The 18486-nt window shown below is 38.5% G+C and overlaps 1 protein-coding gene across 1 annotated transcript in view; it reads right to left on the minus strand.

Moving 5' to 3' along the window:
- MCTP1 (multiple C2 and transmembrane domain containing 1) overlaps positions 1–18486 on the minus strand; it is a 220173-nt gene that overhangs the window by 4143 nt on the left and 197544 nt on the right. The window contains 2 exon segments of the mRNA XM_040090995.1: positions 1527–1636; positions 4315–4424. Coding sequence (XP_039946929.1) covers positions 1527–1636; positions 4315–4424 — 220 coding nt within the window.

Consider the following 18486-nt stretch of genomic DNA (forward strand, 5'->3'; position numbering starts at 1 on the left):
TGTCTGGTCTCTTGTCATGATGCAAGAGAAAAAGGTTCCTAAAGAAGGGATTCACATACACTTGCTGAGTAAGAAGTCACCTGAACTGAAATGCAGGAGAAAAATGTGGAGTTGAAACCTCGAGTGAACAAAAGGGCTTGAAGTTCTATCTACATAGCCTACGTAACTTGAAGGCAAGGGAGGGAAGAGATAAAGAGAGTGCAAGATGCATTTATAATAATTTATGCTTATGCTATCCATCCATGATTTGGGAGGCTTTGGAGTTGAGACTCTGCCTTACCTGAAACAGAGATATTTCTGTGGAAGTGTGACACTTCCATGGGTACGAGTCATGAGCTTTTTAAAGAACAGTTCTGGCTCTACAGTTCTGTGGATCTTGGAAGGGTATTATAATCTCAGGTTATTGTATCAACCCTGATGTAAAAAAGCAGGATGTCAAACCTATTTAAAAAATGTCAGAAAAAGGACACAAATAATTCAAACTTCCTGTGTGTGTGCTAGAAGAAATGAAATTTTGGCAACAAACCAAGAGTTTGGGTTACACTTAAGTGATGCATGGTATGGGGGAATAAGTAAAAGTCAAAGACAGGAAAAGAAAGGAAGCCCATATGCTTACTTTTGTTAGTTCTATAGAAATACTTTTGTTCATATCCTCTTTACTGCTTTGGCTATTATCATTTGAGAAAACATCTAAGAAAATTACTAATACTGACTAATAAACAAAACCTAAATTCTTTGGAGTCAGTTCAAAAAATTTATGCTGTCTCCTGAATTCCAAAGTTTTTCACAAAACTGTGATTGCTATTCTCTCTTCAGAAAGAAAATCTAGCCACTGATGTAACTGAGACTGTGCTCTTCATAAGTCTGTACTACTGGGAAAGGGTACAGCTGCTGGTGGTGTAAAATGTATGAAAAGATATACAAATGAAAACCTGGAGCATTATTTACAACAGATGTGGTAATAGTAGCTTTTTAAAATCAGTATAAAGAACAGATATAAGCATAAGTAGTGAATTTTTGGATCAATCATAATTCCATTCCCGTACCTGCCCAGAGTTTCAGTTCATTACCAGCCAAATACCACCTATTCCTTTCTGTCTAACTAAAGGTGACCCCTTAAACAGGTTTCTTGCTGCTATGTTTGCATACACTTTCAAAAGACAAAGTACTGCAGTAAAAAAGGCATATTGTCCTAAATGCACCATATAGATTGAAATACCTCAGTTTGTGTATAAGTGGTGAAAATAAACCAGAGTAATATCTAGACAAAGCTAGACTTTGATATATGAAGAATCCTCATGGCTACATGTTTATAGAATGATTAAGTCTAGAATGCCAGCCAAGAAAAATGCATTTTGCAAGTGGGCCTAAATATTTACACTGTTGCAATTTTTAACTAACGTGCCTAATTCCATCATAGGGCAGCTTCATGACCATAAATACCAAAAAGTACTGTAAGTGTAAGTCATCCATTAAAACCCAGGGTTTTTAAAGTGATACAGACACTTTAAAATGGCTTTACTTACCCCAGACAAGGACAATGTATCTCAGTGGAATGAAATACAGGATGACGGTGAAGACAGAGAGGGCAACAATTGCCAGCCAGCTCAGAAATGGGACAGTCCAGTTGAATGTACTAAAGAAAAATTAACAAAAGTCAGAACCGAGGTCAGCCAACAAAGCCAATAAAAGGACAGTGGGAGAAGTGTCAGTTTTCATCAGGGAGAACAAACTGAGTCTACTAATGAAGGCATGGATGCATTTGTAATTCATCAGAGAGAGACTGGGCTTGCACCCGCTGTCAGTGGAAAAGAAAGGAGGTCCTGGCTTTGCCCGCTTGCCTGCTGAATTTCACCTTTCCCAGCCCAGCAGTGCACATCAGCTAGGTGAATCACCGCTCTGCCTTTCGGAAATCTGAGCGCTTAACCCCAGTTTCAGCATCAGGCAAAACCCACAGAGCTCCCTGCTCCCCAGTTGAACTTGCACAGGTGAGCTACATTCCCTTCTCAACACCATGGTAGAGTAGGATACTCTAGGATACAAGGATAGTTGGAAGAGTACTGCTAAGGCTTTCTTGTTTTATCTCCTCCCTATTCCACTGTAAGGACAGCACAAGCAGTTGAAGACTGAACAGGGATGTTCCCCTCTGAAGTGTAAGTGCACTCCTCAGCCAGGTGCCTTCCAGCTTTGGGGGAAAGGGAAAAAGCAAGTGTGTAACTGTGCAAAGGTGGAAACTCATCCATATGCTTAACAAGGAGAGGGTTAAGGAAAAAGAAACAGGAGGAGATAGAACAGTTGGTCATGAAGACAAGGATAATGCAACAGCATTATGGTTGAGGGAAAAAAGAAAAACCCTCTGGATGCCAAAAGAAAAAAAAAAAAGATAATAAAAACCCCCGAAATAAGTAAAAGTCATTTATCTGTGAATAAAGGAAGATAATTTCTGGGATCCCACTGAAGTTTCATTACCTTTGCAAAAAAAGTCACAGATAAAAACATCCTCACTAATGGTCCCAGACTCTATTCTGATAAAACTCTGCTGGTCACCACATTCTGCAAAATTGAGGTGTGAGGAAGGGAGAGTTAATGAATCTTGAAAAAGGGGGCTGTGGCTCTCCAACCCATGTGTTCAGTGAAGAAAGACCAGATGATGATTTTATATATATGTCCCATAGGAACGTTGGTTAAGGGGAGCTTGGCTCAGTGGATTTGTTCCGTGAAAGCACTGCCATCTCCAAAGTGTTGCATGACATTTATTTAGAAGGAAAATGTGGCTTTAAATCTAAATAGTCTCCTGATACACTTTAAAGTATTACTACTATCTATATTCTCAATCAATGTGATTACATTATTTTGGCTTCTCTAGATGAATAATTGCAATTATCTGAATTACAAGCCGTATTTTTCATAATAAGCTCTGGCTTCGTATGTTTATTGTCTTCTTTTTGCCTGGCAATTTTGACATGTCTCCACTAACACTATGCTAGTGTCACCCAGTGTAGGACCCTCCATTTTATCCTCAGGGGACACCTACTCTTTTCCCCTTTTCTGTACACACTTGGGACAAACAGAAGGTTGAGGGTCTGCTCATATTCCTGTGACTTGGCTTTGTGCAGTGGATCGCAGACACACCATGATGTGTGGGAGCACGGCTCCTCACTTAGCAAAGCTCCTTATGGGCTGTGTTACCACAGCATTCAGTACAGGTTTCCCATTATAGTTTTAGGAGCAAATTACAAAGATTTATAGTCTCACTCAGTTTACAAAATTCTGTATCTCTCATCTGGTGTACAACAGAGCAAACCCTACCTCCAAAATGCACAATTACAACTACTTAACCATCAAGACAACTTCCATGAATAGCCTTTTGATAAAGGACTTTTTTCAGAGACTGGCTCATTTTTCTAACTGGAGAACTTGTGTGATACAAAATGCTTGCACCTGCCTTTCCTGCTGTGAGCACAGCCTGCCTGGAACTGTCCCTATGGGAACACTTTCCCAGGCTTCCCTATTAGAGACTTTGCTCTCAAATGCATAATGGCAATCTCCTCATCATCAAGACAGAGCAGGAAAGCATTAGAGATGATCCTCAGGATTCCTTCTGACTGACATTCACCCAAGGCATAGGTTTCCTAAAATCCACTTCCTAAAGTGAATTGGGTAGTGGTGAGATCTCTTGGCTTTCAAGGTGCAGAACACCAAGTCACTCCTCTCCATGCTTTGCAGCTGACTGGAAGGTGTCTTTCTGGAACCTGTCTGACCTTAAGTAATAAACCTCATGCTGCTCTCTACTGAACATGCCCAAAACACACAATTACGTTTCCAGCAGTAAATCTCAGAACCTCTCTTTCTTAATGTCTAAATTTGTTGGCAGTTTTTATATATTATGTATTAGGTGTTAGAAATTACAAATACTCTAAAAGAAAGGTTTTGCTGACCTATAAATAAAACTTCCAGCAAGTAAACATATGTACAACCTTTAAATATGAACTGAACCCCTATTCAATTCTGCTTATTTCCTTTATCAAAATTGCATTTTATTATCATTTTTAAATAACAACCTCACAACCTCTTTCTGTTTTACTTAAAAACCTTACTTCTGATTTTTGTCCCAATTAATATAATTCTAAAATCCAGAATTAATATGACAGATTTTCCATTGACTGAGGACCTCCATAAAGCAAAGTAAATATAGATGAGTTTGAAAGATGGACTCCTCTGGAATAAGTAAGTAGAAGTCTAACATTTTATGTCTCTGCATGGAAAAGACGTTAGAGTACTGGAGAGCAATCCAGCACCCATGGCAGCACTTACTTCTTGATCCTTTCACCAAAGGAAGCGATTTCATCTAGGATATTCTGGACAGTGACACACACCTCCTGAATGGCATAAAGTCTATTCATAAATCCTTTCTTTTCACTGTCCTAAAAAAAAAAAAAAAAAGAATAGGAGTAGTTGATTAAAAGAATTTCTGACTGTAGGGAAAGGATTGGGTAGCTATCAGTTAAGTTTCAAAGGGTCTTATTTTACAGATTAATGTAAAAGGAACTGATAAAACCTGGCAATAAGAAAACAGTTTCTTGTCCTGTAAACAGTGCTTACTGCAATATGTATGGTTTGGTATATATGCTGAGCTCCACAAAATTCTGTCTGTCACTGCATTAGTTTCTAAACACATATTTGAATAAGCCAGGTCTCTAGGTTTTAAAGATGGTGAAAGTGCCAGCCTTATATGTTGTGTGATCTTTCAAGTGACAAGAGTCATAAGATGGAATAATGGCAGTTTGTTGATAAGCTGGTTCTTGAACTGATGTAGGCACAGGAAAATAAAAATTTCTGTAAGGCTCTGAGCAAGAAGCCAGAAGAACTCAGCTCCTGTAGAGAGCTTTTCCCCCCAAATATCTATCTCTAAATCCAGACATGTTTGCAGCGTCAAATCCACTAACAATACTGTGTTAGATGTGATTAAAATGAAGTATAACCATGGGGGGGGGAAAAAGTTTTTCTTCATTTTTTACAGACTGCAGATAAGACAGAAGGTTATGTTCAACATTTCTAATGGGTTGTTGCCATATTACCCTATATAGTTTGAATAGTTTGAATGTAATGATTGTTTTCTGAAAATAAGAAATGGAAAAAAAATATTTGTACTCTTAGGAAAATATTTCATTAAAGAAGCTCAACCTTTTGTCATCACAAACAGTCTCTGTCACTGACTCCAAAGTTCAGCATCTAAGAAATACATGTTGCATTTAATTTTTCTTTTCTTCCCCTGATGTATAACTATCAGACAGTATATTTGTTCACTCATTTTGTTGACATTTTTGCTATCCTAATAAATCAGACTGGAAGAAAACATGATTTATCATTTAATAATTTCAACATTACTCGTTGTACAATGATGTTGTCAAGATTACCTGTGATGTTGTTTGAAAGCATTTAGTTAGAAAACTCAGATTATCTAAAAACAACCATGAGAGAAGCAGACAGAGATGAGAAAACTACTTTCAGTGATTAAGTGCAATTTATAAGCCAGGCACTTCAGACAAAGCCAAACCACCAGTTTCTCAGGCAATGTGAAAGACCTTATATAAGGCCTCACATAAGATTAGTAATTATTATATCACAAATAAATATTCTTGTTTTCTGAGAATGATGACAATGGATCAGAATCAGTGATATCAACTACATGCAGTGCTGCACAGCAACAGAGTCACTTACGTAAGTTATTTCCTTAATATTTACTGCATTCTTGAAGCCTTTGCAATGACACCACTATTCTCCTCAGGTATACAGTTTCTGAAGCTGTGCATCATATATCCAGCATGCTTCATTTATCATCAGGAAATAAGCATCTGCTCAATTCCTTTATGTAAAACACATATACTTCCTACAAAGTTTTCTTGTATAGCAGAAGTAAACAATAAGCCATACCACTATTTTTCTGCTTTCTGAATATGTATGCTCCTTCCCTCTTCAATTTTGTTTAAGAGATTCTGCCCTCTTTGTAAATTTATTTTGATTTATAATTAACATGTGTGAGAAAAGAGTTATGTCACTCTAACAAAACCAGTACCCTTTGCTGGCATATCCAGAACTCACGTGGGGTTACATTCAAAGGTTCTGAGGCTGTTTTAATTTACAAGTATCTTATGTGATGAATTTGTACCTTTATTCATGTCATGATTTAGGAATGGCACTCTCCAATTTAATGCTCCCACTAAGACTTCCAAATCTTGCTGCTGAATACTCACTCCCTCTCCCTCCCCACCCTCAAGGTGGGCTGGAGAGGAGAACTGGAGGCACAAAAAATTGTATTTGAGATAAAACCAATTTACTGGGAATAGCAATGAGATAAGGAAATGGACAACAGCAGTGACAATGTTAAAAATAAAAGCGTACAAAAGAGAGTGTGATTTACATGCGAAATGCTCTCTGCAGAGCCCGACCAGACCGCAGCCACACCACCCTGACCTCTCCCTCAGAGCCAGTGCCATGCTTACGCAATCAAAAGGAACTCCTCTTCCTGGAAGAAAATCCCTTTCCCCTGTCCCCACCAATGATGTGAGATGGTAAAAAATAAACTCTGTGTTACAGCCATGTCTCCTCCTGGCCACTGCAAAAATTCATCCTGTTGTAGCTGGAACCAGACAATCCAAAATATATCAGTTTTAAATCATTTCCCACAAAACCCATAAAGACAGAAAGACACAGACAAAGGATCACTATTTCCAACCCACTGCAGCTTCTGAGCTTAAAGGAAATTTGTTGACATACTCTGAGACAGGATTAGACAGAACAGCACAGGAAAGAGGATCATGGTCAGAAGGATCACGGTTCATCTTTGCTTAAAATATTCCAACTATTCCCACATGTCTCACAACTATTTACTGGTTTTTATTTCCTGCTCCAAATATTAGTGTAAAAAATAAGCTGGGATAGGGAAAAACTGCACTTATTTTCTTCCAGCAAGATGCTGTGTTATCAAATACAATATGAGCTACCTAAAGTAAACCAAGGTTCTTAATAATTAATTTTTTAAACACTACTTGCATTTCCTTTCCAGAGAAAGATGGTGTGAGAGACTGGAGCAGATTGCTGGCTTGAAACATTTCAGTTGCATGTGTGGGGTAAGGGGTAAGATAAGCCTTGCCCTGTTGAGGCAGTGCGTTGCTCCATCCACCCCACCCCACCCCAAGAGCCTGTACCCCAGGCCTGCAGTAGCACAGTGGAGGCAATTTTCCAAACCTGCCCCTGAAGCCCCTAACCCAGCCCCAAAGTGGCTACCAGATGTCCCACCAGGGGGAACAGCCCAGGAAAGCCAAAGGGTACTCACACCAGAGCATAAGGCAAGCTTGTCTTGACCACTGGAGCCAGCAGTGGTAGTTATATTTGTTCTTTTCTATACCTCTTCGGTCTTTCTCTATGTTCTTTTTTTCCCAATTTCTTTCTCTTGAAGCTTAAGTGAATTGATATCAAATGGGCTGGAGTTTGTCAGGTTGAATGGACTTGGAGCTTCCTAGATTAACGCTTTGTGAAATGCTTTATGTTGATTCAATGTTGCTTTAAACTTTTGCCTAAGTTCCCTGATTTTCTAAAGTTGCCAGTAAAGTTTTTGTTGTTTTGACTCTTGAGGAATATCTTGTCAGTATTTTTCCTTTGTGTCTAACTCTGGGTAAAAGAAAAAAAACTACCCATAAGCCCCTTTAAGGGATTTGGCAAAAGAGTTCTGGGGCCTTGAAGATGGGCCATGACTGGAATCAATTTCATCATCTTCATAACTACAACTGCCAATTTTCTGGACATAATTGTCATTTAAATATGTCCTAGGGTGACTGTGTATCCCCCAATCGTCTATTGGGTGCAAAGGGGAGGGAAGCGCTGTTTGTTTTTCCCCAGGAAAACTCTGCTCCTGAGAGTGACCTTGAAGTGGGGGAGTTGGAACACTGCAAGATGAAAGAAGATCTGTTGTTTTTTTTCCCTGGCAGTAGTTAGTTAGTTTAGTGCTAGCGTAGTTAGATGCTGTAGAATAGCTGAAGCTTTTTGTTTTTGTTTTTTTTCTTTTTTTTACTTTTTTTTCTTTTCTTCCTTTTTTGCCCTCTCCTTGGAACTGTTCCAGCCTCTCCGGACTAAGCACCTGGGGGAAGCACCGGGGGCCTCCACAGGGGACCCACCCCACCAAGACCAGCCCTGCACATCTCCTTTTCTCCCAGCACCAGCAGAGATGACGCGGCGGAGCACAGTGACTATCTTCAAGAGGAGACTTTCTTTAAGTTTGTTATCCCTCCGTAAGCGGCACGAAGCTCTTGTCATTGGGTATTGTGCTGGGAGCGCTTTGCCTGTTTAATAAACAGGTTTTTTCCACTTCTCTCTGAGGAAGTCTTTTCCCGAACCGATTGGGGGAGGAGAGGGGGGCCCCGTGGGAGGGTTTCTCCCAAAATCTGCCTGAAACCACCACAAAATAGTAGATAAAATTTATAATACCAAGCTAAAAAAGCTTAGTACAAAGCTTTATTACTATTTCATTTGTGTGATTTGTTTGCAGTAGGCTTAAGGTATCTGAAAAGCAAGAGATTTGCTAGGGCATGGTTGTGAGCACAAACTGTGAAAGCAGAGTCAAATTGATGCAGATGGTCTGACCTGAATTTTAAAAAGGGTATGAACCCAAAGTAAAGACTGAGATTATGTCCTCCTTCTCTTTCACAGGAAATTGTAGATTAAAGATTGATGTGCTGTTTGGCAAATAGTAATACTTAACATTTACATACTGATTTTCAGCCAGAACTATATTTTCCTTTTGGTGAAACTAAAGCAAAACAAAGCAAAATACTAGCTCTAGATTATGTCAAGCTAATATATACAAATCCCTAAATAAAATGCATGTTGTGTGAGGATTTTTATTCAACATACTGTGCTTCCAATCCTGTGACAAAATAGGGTGATTTCTCAAAGAATATATATCTGTAATCCCAAACCTTTCTCCTTTCCAAGTGAAAGTGCTTTTAAAAAACAAACATTTCAAATGACTGGGAAAGTGGGAGAGCCAGAGAGCCAGAAAAGGAAGTTAAAAAAAAAAAAAAAAAAAAAAAAAAAAAAAAAAAAAAAAAAAAAAAAAAAAGAGTTTTAAGTACCGACTACTGAGAATAAAACTCTGAACATTTTGTGGTGGATAACTGTCCTACTAGTAACTTCTAATTTGGAGAGAAAGGCACAGATCATAAGAGGAGAGTTTTGAGAATAGAAGAAAATGCTGAAATTTTTCAAGATGGTGCCTGGGAAAAAGGCTCCAAATGGATCTTCCCAAAACAAGCCTCATTGCCCAAGCTGGTATGATAAGAGTACCTCTGCACACACCATAGCAACCAAGGCAAAGCCAGACTAATATATTATAGACCCAGAGAGTGGATACAATATCAGCACTGGTACGCCATCAATGGTATGGTCCTGTCACTTGGCCACCAGAAGACACATGAACTCTTGTTTGCTTGCTTTATGGATTACCTGTTATAAGGCCCCAGTAAAAGGACTTTACAGTAGTTCCTGTACTCTGGGTTAGATGCATGGGAGAAATGGAAACCAGATATTCTCAAGAGGTCAAAACAAGACAAAAGTTTACTGGCAAACTTTAGAAAAATCAGAGAATTTTGACAAAAGATTTAGTACAACATCCAACCAATATAAAACTTATGGGCATTAACTTGGCCCACCCAACTTAGCAAACTTTAAATCTGTTCAATGTTAAGTTACTTAAAATGTTACAAGAAGAGGGAATTGGAAGAAAAAAGTGAGAAAGACAGAAGATATATAGAAAAGCACACATATAGCTCTCAGCTCCTGGGTTCCAGTGATGCTCTGATAGAAACACCAAGATAGAAATTCCGAGAGCAGGTAGGGTGAAGACATATGCTGGCCTCCTGCTTGACCTTAAATACCCCTTGGATTTTGTGGGCCCTCCTCCCAGGTGAGTCATTTGGCTGGTCATCTGGCCACTCAGGAGTTGGCTTAAGGTAGAGTGGAGCCCTGCCTCCGGTGTGCCATGGTTAGCAGCTCTGCCAGGCCAGGATACTGGCTCTAAGGTTGGAGGGTATGGGGCAGTTCACTGCCCCACCAGGGCAAGGCCTGACCCCATCACCTGCACACAGGCATCCAAAAACACCTCAGACATCAACCCTTCTAGGCTCTGTCACCTGTGTCAGCAAAAGTATAGCCCTGCTGCTATCAGTAAAGAACCCTTCTAATCATCCTTGACTTTTAATAACAAGCCAAAAAACCTCTATTGCTTAAACAGAAGCTTCTGTGAGAAAACTCTTCAGATTATTTCAACTAATAATTGGTATCCAGAATCCATAAATAGGCACCCACATTGTCCCTCAGCAGGACACTCAGCTACACATAGGGCTCTAACACTGTGGAAGACTTCCCTTCGTGGACTGATGAATAGACCCAGAAGTAGTTGGCAGTAAATACATTAGTCCTTTACTGGTAGGTTTACGGTCTAGCCACTGCTGGTTTATGGTCTGGCCATTGCTCAAAACCCCACTTCAATAAGTACCTTCCAAACCCTAACCACTGCTTTCTGTGAAGCCCACAAAGAAGAAGATAGTAAGCTAACACTGTTTCAGCTCTGGAGGTATTTGATCTCCTTAAAGTCTTCTGTTTCTCTGTCAAAAGGCATCAGATCTGGTGATGGACACCCAGTTAAGTTTTTATTTTATCAAATGTGGGAGACAAGAAATCCTGTCTGGCGAGCAACAGAAAGCACTCTGGGAAAGGTTGGACTAATGGTGAGGTGAAAAGCAGGTCCTGTAACCAGAGAATAGGTTGCATGGCTGGTGTGCGGTCACCTTGTGATTGTTGTGGGAGATGCATGGACACCAACAGGATCAGAGAGCTGGCTGGCTAAAGGGACATATGAACAGCGACACTGCAGGGGCAGGCAGCCAATGCATGCTGGCTTTGTTTAAGTTTAGAGCACAGGCTTGGTTTGCTGCAATAAACAATCTTCTTTGGAGTGAGCAAGAAGGAGGGCTGTGTCTTTGTTCACCATTGCTACAATCAAATTCTCAGATAAATGGAAGGAGGACAACCATGATGATATTCTTATCTTAAAGCTGACTGTGGAAGCAGGACTTGAGGTAATGCTGAATGGTCTGTGGGGTCTGGGGAGGTGCACGATGTGACCTGAGGCTGGCCTCCTCACTACATCCTATAATGAACTGAGAGAGTCAGGTTATTTTTAACTGTTCTTCCCCCTTGCAGGCTATCACTCATGGAATAGCACAACCACATTATTCTTCCCAATTCTTAAATTGAAAATGTATGGGAAGACTCTTGGGGATACTAAAACTTTTCAATGGGACCTTAATGATTCAGAAGTTCCCACCCTTTCAGTAAGCCAGATTGTAACTCTTGAGACTCACTTATTTCAAATAGTGACAGATAGCATATCCAGTAGAAGTTACCTGCATATGTTCTCTCTTCAGCATCAGCAACATAAAAAACTTGTTTTGTACTCCTTCCACTCTGAGAAGGAACAGCAAGAGCAGGCTTCCTTAAAGTACTGGCACCATTTCACCTCAAACATCAAATATCTGGGTTATATAGATAACCAGAAGTGAGCTTTTAAATCTTGGGCTTCAACTTCACCTATATTACTGGGCACCACACCTTCAGTAATTACATTTTTCAGATACTATCAGCTGTTTACAAATGCTCAATCGTTCATCTTTAAAATCTCTGTGCTAGCATGTGTCTTTATGTGTGCATGGTGATGAGGTCTGAAAATAATTGCTCATGCCTAATCGGAAACCAGACTGAGGATTTTAAAATATGGAGAAAACTACATAATAATGAAGAGTAGGGTTTTACAGAGAGAAATTATATTTGTGGTCATATTAAAGAAAGAAGCAATAAATTGTTACTGCCTAGTAAGATTCCATTAAAGCAGCAGATAGTAGGCACAACAGAAATTATATAAGCATGTGGAGTAGAATACTGAAGACTCAGTAAAGAACTGTTAAACATACTTGCTTCAGCATTGCCCAGCTGTTGATAAGATCTGCAGCCGAAGACCTGGTGTGATAAGGGGCCATGAGCATGCATTGATAATGGGCTGTGAATGCCCATGATAGTGGCAGTGAATGTGCCCTGCTATTAAAGGTGAGTGAACTCCAGGGCCAGCTAAATGGGTATAACACCTGTCACAGGAATAATCCCGTAACACCAAGTCCACTCTGCGAACTGGAGTGGAACCACCCGGTCTATGATGTAAACCACCACTTAGCCTCTATATAAAAATGAACGCACAATGAATTTGTCACGGCCTCACCAACCGAAGAAGAAAGAAGGATCTTCGCAGGGCGCTACAGATTCTTGGTGGTGATTGCCTTTCTTGCCTTCTGTAATTCTTTGCTTTTTCCTATTTTTCTGTTTTCTTTCTTGCTCTTTCTTTGATAGTGAATAAATGTGTATTATCATTTTGATTATCAACATTTGACTTCCTTTGTATCTTAATCTCACTGTGGGTATATTGGAATCCTGCCCATCCCTGTGTCTGCATTTTAGGACACACTTCCAGACTGGGATTAGGACACATTTCCAGACTCACTGTTTATGAAGACACCACACCTGTGAGCATAAATAACCTGCTCTTAGCAGTGGGGTTGGACAAGATATCTCCAGAGGTCCCTTCCCACCCTAAGAATTCTGTGATCCTGTGTGAATATTACAACAATCTGTTCTTCCTCAAACATTACACTTAAGAATTGATAAAAATAATCTTGAACCTTCTGTGACTTTTTGGCAGTACCACCTATGTAATGAATTGGATTTTCTCATGGACTGCTGCAGTGCTAGAAGATAAATATAAAACTGGGAGAAAGAAATCCCATGAGCTACAGTAATAATTCTAAAGAAAAAGAAGATATTGCAAGCTTTCCAGGGTAAAGAAATAACACTGTAATGGCAATTATGTAAATTATATTTAAACTGAGATTTTTTTTTTTTTACGAGTGCCCTTTATTTTCTCTTTCTCCCTATCACATTCCACAGTGTTGCCCGGTGCTTTTTTAAAAATATGTTCCTTCCTGATCTCTCCTTTACAGCACACTTGAATACTGTAAGGACAGCACTCCAGATAGAAGGCAGAAACATGGAGGCAGTAGAGTCGGTTTATAGAGCAATGTGCCATTCCACCAAAGCACCATCTAGTGGGGAGAAACAAAAACTTACATTTTCCTTGCAATGATACCTTTTTGACTAATGCTAAACCTTTAGGAGATGTTGATTTCATATACACTCTAAGCAAATATATTACCCGAAAAAGGTGAAAGCTTATTTGTTCATGGTGATAGTTTCAGGAGCAAAAAGTCAACAATGCCAGATTTTGCTATGCCTTTCTTGGCCTTATTTTGGAAGGAAACTCATAGAACTAAGGTGCTGTAGGGTTAAGCGCTGGGGTGAGTAAACACACACAATAAATGTCCTTTAAGTCAATATTTTAAATACCTGAAATTCTTCTTTCAAATGTCTTTCTCTTTACTCCTTTGACTATGCTTAAAGAAGGGAAGAGAGAATATCTTACTTCACCTGAGTCAGAACAACACTGGAGCTTGACAGTGATCTCATTAATACTTCTTTTGTACCTAGCCACCTCAATGTAATCCAAAAGAGGCTAACAGAAATCCTGGTATGTTGTACACCGGCTGTTTGCAATAGTAAACTTAGAATACAGTCCTGGTATTGTACTAAAGAACAAACTTTGGCCATGATTTTGCAGTTGAATTTGTAAATTTCAGTTATTCTAATGTGTTTACCCTACTCTGAATGCAAAACGGCAATTAATGAAGTGCTCATTAATGCAGCTCTTCAAGTGCTGTTATACAAATGTGAGGGATGACAGACACAAAAGTTAAATCTCAAGGGTCTAATAATCCTCAAAATGTAATGGAAGCGCCTGCTAGTTTTACTGGAAAGAGTTATTTTTAATAAGAACTTTGATATGCAAGAGCCTGGAAGAATGCTGGAATGAAAATAAGACATACCAGCTAGTATAAAAATTCTGCATGCGGATAGGGATGAAAGAAACAGAGAAACCAGAAAGGGAATGCTGAAAGACTGAGCTTAGCAAAACTACTGAATAGTTGAGGTCATCTATAATAGTTGCTTATCTAAATCATACACACATTTTTGTTGTCCACTCATAATCAATAAGAAAATCAAAAATAATCATCAAAATAATACAGTACTCTGTTTTGAAAGTTATCTTTCAATAAGTGCCTATACATGTGTGGGAACTGATATGCAGCAGTACTGCTGGTGTTAGTAATCTAAAATTTTAGTTACAGTTCTGAAATCCATTTTCTTGGATGTAGCAGAAGTAAAAGTTAATTTGATAAAATGTAATTTTCATTTTCTCCTTGCAAATATTACAATGTTAAACAAGCTTTTGCAGCAAGAACAAGATTGACTATCCAAGATTACCTCCACACTGGGCTAGGACACTCTGCATCAAACTCTGCATTTAGATTTAGATTTACTGTCTCTGGAAGTTTTCCAATCCTGTTTTAACAAGATGTTGTGATCTTGGAACTCTTAATATGTCATGCACCTAAACAAACAGCTCTCTTGTTTCTCTCTCAGATTCCCCACCATTAACAACATCTTTAGGTCAAACACAGAAAAAAGCAATTTTGTATTTCAAAATTCATGTGATCACACCTTGAATTGCTAATGCTTTTGGTTCACAGAAATCACAAGAAATTCCTTCCCCTGAAATTTTCTTGCCCAAACTAGCAACCCTAGCACAAACCAAACTCCACCCCTTTTAATTTGTTAGAAATTGCTGAAATTTTAGAAAATATCTAAATCAGAGCCATGTAGTGAAAATGGGGTGGTATCGTGAAAATGCAAAAATCACAACAAAAGGTAATTCATAACAATGTTATTTTAATGTCTGCCCACTACAACAGTCTGTTATCATTCATTTTAAATATGCTTCAGCATTCTAATTTCTCAGAAGTAGAAATGCACATATTTATGTCAAACCACAGTAAATCACACCCTGACTGAAAACTGGGAGAGGTGCTCACATTCTGGTGATGTACTGCAGACTACAACATCAGAAGGAAAAAGAATAGCTCAAAGGCATTTATTTGCTCAAGTGTCTATTTTTTTTCCCCAAGAAAAACAAGCTTTTGTAGCTTAGGGAAAGGCTTTGGCTGTGCACTGCACTGCATGTATGTATCTGCTACTCCACAGTAAAAGATGTAGAAAAAGCTGCTAGCTTCTCTTCAGTCACTTAAAGTGAATTTCCTTCTAGAACTCAATAGTAAGACTTGCTGACTTGAACTAATAACGAATGGAGCTGCTTTAGAAGGAAAAGGGAAAGCAAAATGTTGTTAAAATTAAATACAAAATCCATATGATTACTGCAATGTAGGAATGACAGCTGAAGAAAATAAATGGTAGGAAATACAAACATTTGTCATTCTTCATGAATGACTAACTCGGCCACTGAGCACTCATGACACAGAAAGCATACTGGGTCACAGATGATACAATTTATACTAAATCTTGCAACTAAAGAGAAAAACAAACAAACAAACAAACAAAAGCAGCCGAGATATACCTAATATAAGATAAAAAATAAGTGTTCAGAAGAATTTATCTGCTTTCCTGAAGAAACAAATAAGCAAGGTACTTTACCCAGTCACCACGTGACATGTGTTTCCCCCATTTACCGTTTTTCCCTATTATCTCCTAACTCGCATAGTGCCTATTTAAAATCTTCAAAGTACCAAGATCAACAGATATACAAATGCCAGATGAAGAGGGCTGAGAAACCTGCAGCTGACAGCAAACTAACAAATCGTTGCTGTTTAACAATTCAGAGTGGATATTGGACATTAAGCAAATGAATGAATGAGACAGACTTTAGAATAGGCAAAAAAGGGCACCCAACAGCACTTAGCCTCAAAAGCTGCAAAAGAGCTGGCATTCAACCCATGATGCATCCCTGCTCAAAGGGGATGCTTTTGAACACAGAATTATTTTCAGCAGAGAAAACAGGAAATTGTGAAGAGAATTGAAGACCCTCTCTCCCTTCCTAAATTCCTGATCCTTTGCATCATTTTCACAACTGCCAGGGATCCATGTAGGATGGCACCAGCTTCAAAGGTTTGCTGGCACCAGCTGTACACAGATGCAGTAGCACTGTGCCATCTCCTACTCCTCCAGCTCCACTACTGCTGCTCTGATGGCGGGTGTTGTATAGCGCATCATCCCTAACAAGGTGCAGACTGTTTAGGATAGCCTATTTTATTCACATTGGCCTTTTCAGCAGAAAGGACAAATTAGTCCTTCATACTTAAAAAGCCTTCTTCATCCAAAATTTTAAGCTCATTGCTTGTTTTTGTGATACTCCGAAAAGCAACAATCACCAGCCACATTCAAAGAATTCAATGACAGCTCTCTTTTTCAACTTTGAGTAGTCTTTGTATTATTTATTGTCTAGTAAATAAAATTGAAATGCTTTTCAGCCTTGGTTGCAAACTCAGTACCCAGTTGCAGTCCAAAAACAGCAGGGAATAAAGCTGCCAATGTAAAATATATTTTTTTCTCCTTTGTGACTGCTTTCCATAGATTTCATTATTTCTCCTAGATCTGCACTTTGTCATATCTGGGGCACAGCAATACTAAGTGAACAGGGAGAAGTGATGTGAAATTTTTATCACAGAAACAACTGGATAGGAGGTGAAACCATATTCAAGCTTTTCCCAGAGAAAACATGGAAGAAAGCAGGTGCCATTCTTCTAGAAAGCTAAGCTACTCTAATCTGACAGTTTGGGATTAAACATACAGACACTTGATGTATTTAGACTTTGTGGCACAACAATTAACCGAGAGGCTATAATAAGCAACTCCACTGGATTAAAACAGCTTTTTGAAAAGCGGCAGCTTTGTGTTATACTTAAAAATAGCCTTTGCTATTTTAACACAGTTCTTTGCTATCAAACAGATGGAAGAACGGCTCACAAACAGCACAGGTGGACATGTACTTGTGCAGAAACAGAGTGGTCAAGAGAAATGAGCACGTTAAGGTCAAGCAGTTATACCAACTTCTCCAAATATTTCTCAGGCTTTCAGAGAATGATGCAGCAGGAGATTCCACAGCTGTTTGTTCCAAGTTACTCTCAATGGCTTCTCCTTCCCTGTGTTTGCCCACTCATTTTGGATCTACATAAGCTTCAAGAACCTATACAACACTGTTGGTGTTTCAACTATTTCCCCCCCGGGTTCCTTCAGAGTGCCATCATTTTTAGGCAAACGCCATCCAGTCCTGATAATTTGTTATTATTAATATTGATTTTTTCTGTAACTTTTTTTACTAAAACTTGATTTAAAGCAGACAGACCCTATGGAAAATTCATCAAGTTCTTCCACAATGAATACATATGCAAGAAATTACAAAACTTCTTAAATCCAAGGCCCATGGGTAGGCTGTTTTGAGTTCCTAGTACAATACATTGAAATTTGCAAATTAGTTATGACAAAGTTCTTGAAATTTTGAGACTTTTAAAGCAGTCAATCAACAATGAGAAGGCAAATGATAATTTACATTGTGCTTAAAATAAATGTTAGGCTGTTGCTAAAAGAAAAGGGATATCAAAATAACTATGCAAGGAGAAAGAAGTAAAAAATCATATACACACTGAAAGGTTAATTGTGAAGGTTAATTGGGATGATGTTTAACATATTTATAAATCTAGATCAAAAAGAATGAAGGTTGAGATGCCCAGTTTGGAGGTGATGGAATTACTTAAAGATGTGATGTGAAACTTCTGAGGAATATAGTGAAGTTAATTGAATTATTAACACTAGTAATTCACTTAGTGCCATTGTATAAGCCTAATAATTTCAGCTAAAGTACTGAATCCAAATTGAAAAATAAAAATAAAAATAAAAAAGCAGATTCAGAAAAGCAGACATGATATTTGAAATAATGAAAATTATGTGAGGAAAATTAAGACGATGAACAACAAAAAAGTACTAGGACATTTTATTTTGCACAGAAGATGAATAAATATAATCAAGATGCTCAAAACAATGAATGGTTTAGAGAGAGTAAATTGAGACTCTTAATTACTCCTAGAAGACTGTAGAGAGAAATGTTCCAAGAACTTGAAAGGCAGAAATAAAGCTGATAAAAGTAAATTCTTTTTTTTTCATTCAATGGAAAACTCACCAGTGAACCTTACTGACAAAGCTTCTTCATTAATATGAAGAACTTAATAAAACCAACAGCAGAATTAAATACATATGCCATAATTTTCTTAGTAGGTAGAACAACTACCCATCATTTCACACAAAAATATGACACCTTATAAATATATTTGGATCTTGAACACAAGTTTGAGTCAGAATACTGACCAATACTTACCATGAAAATTAAGTATAGACAATATACACACAGATGATCTTAAAGGT

Source organism: Hirundo rustica, chromosome Z (genome assembly GCF_015227805.2).
Source record: "Hirundo rustica isolate bHirRus1 chromosome Z, bHirRus1.pri.v3, whole genome shotgun sequence".
NCBI classification, from domain to species: Eukaryota; Metazoa; Chordata; class Aves; order Passeriformes; family Hirundinidae; genus Hirundo; species Hirundo rustica.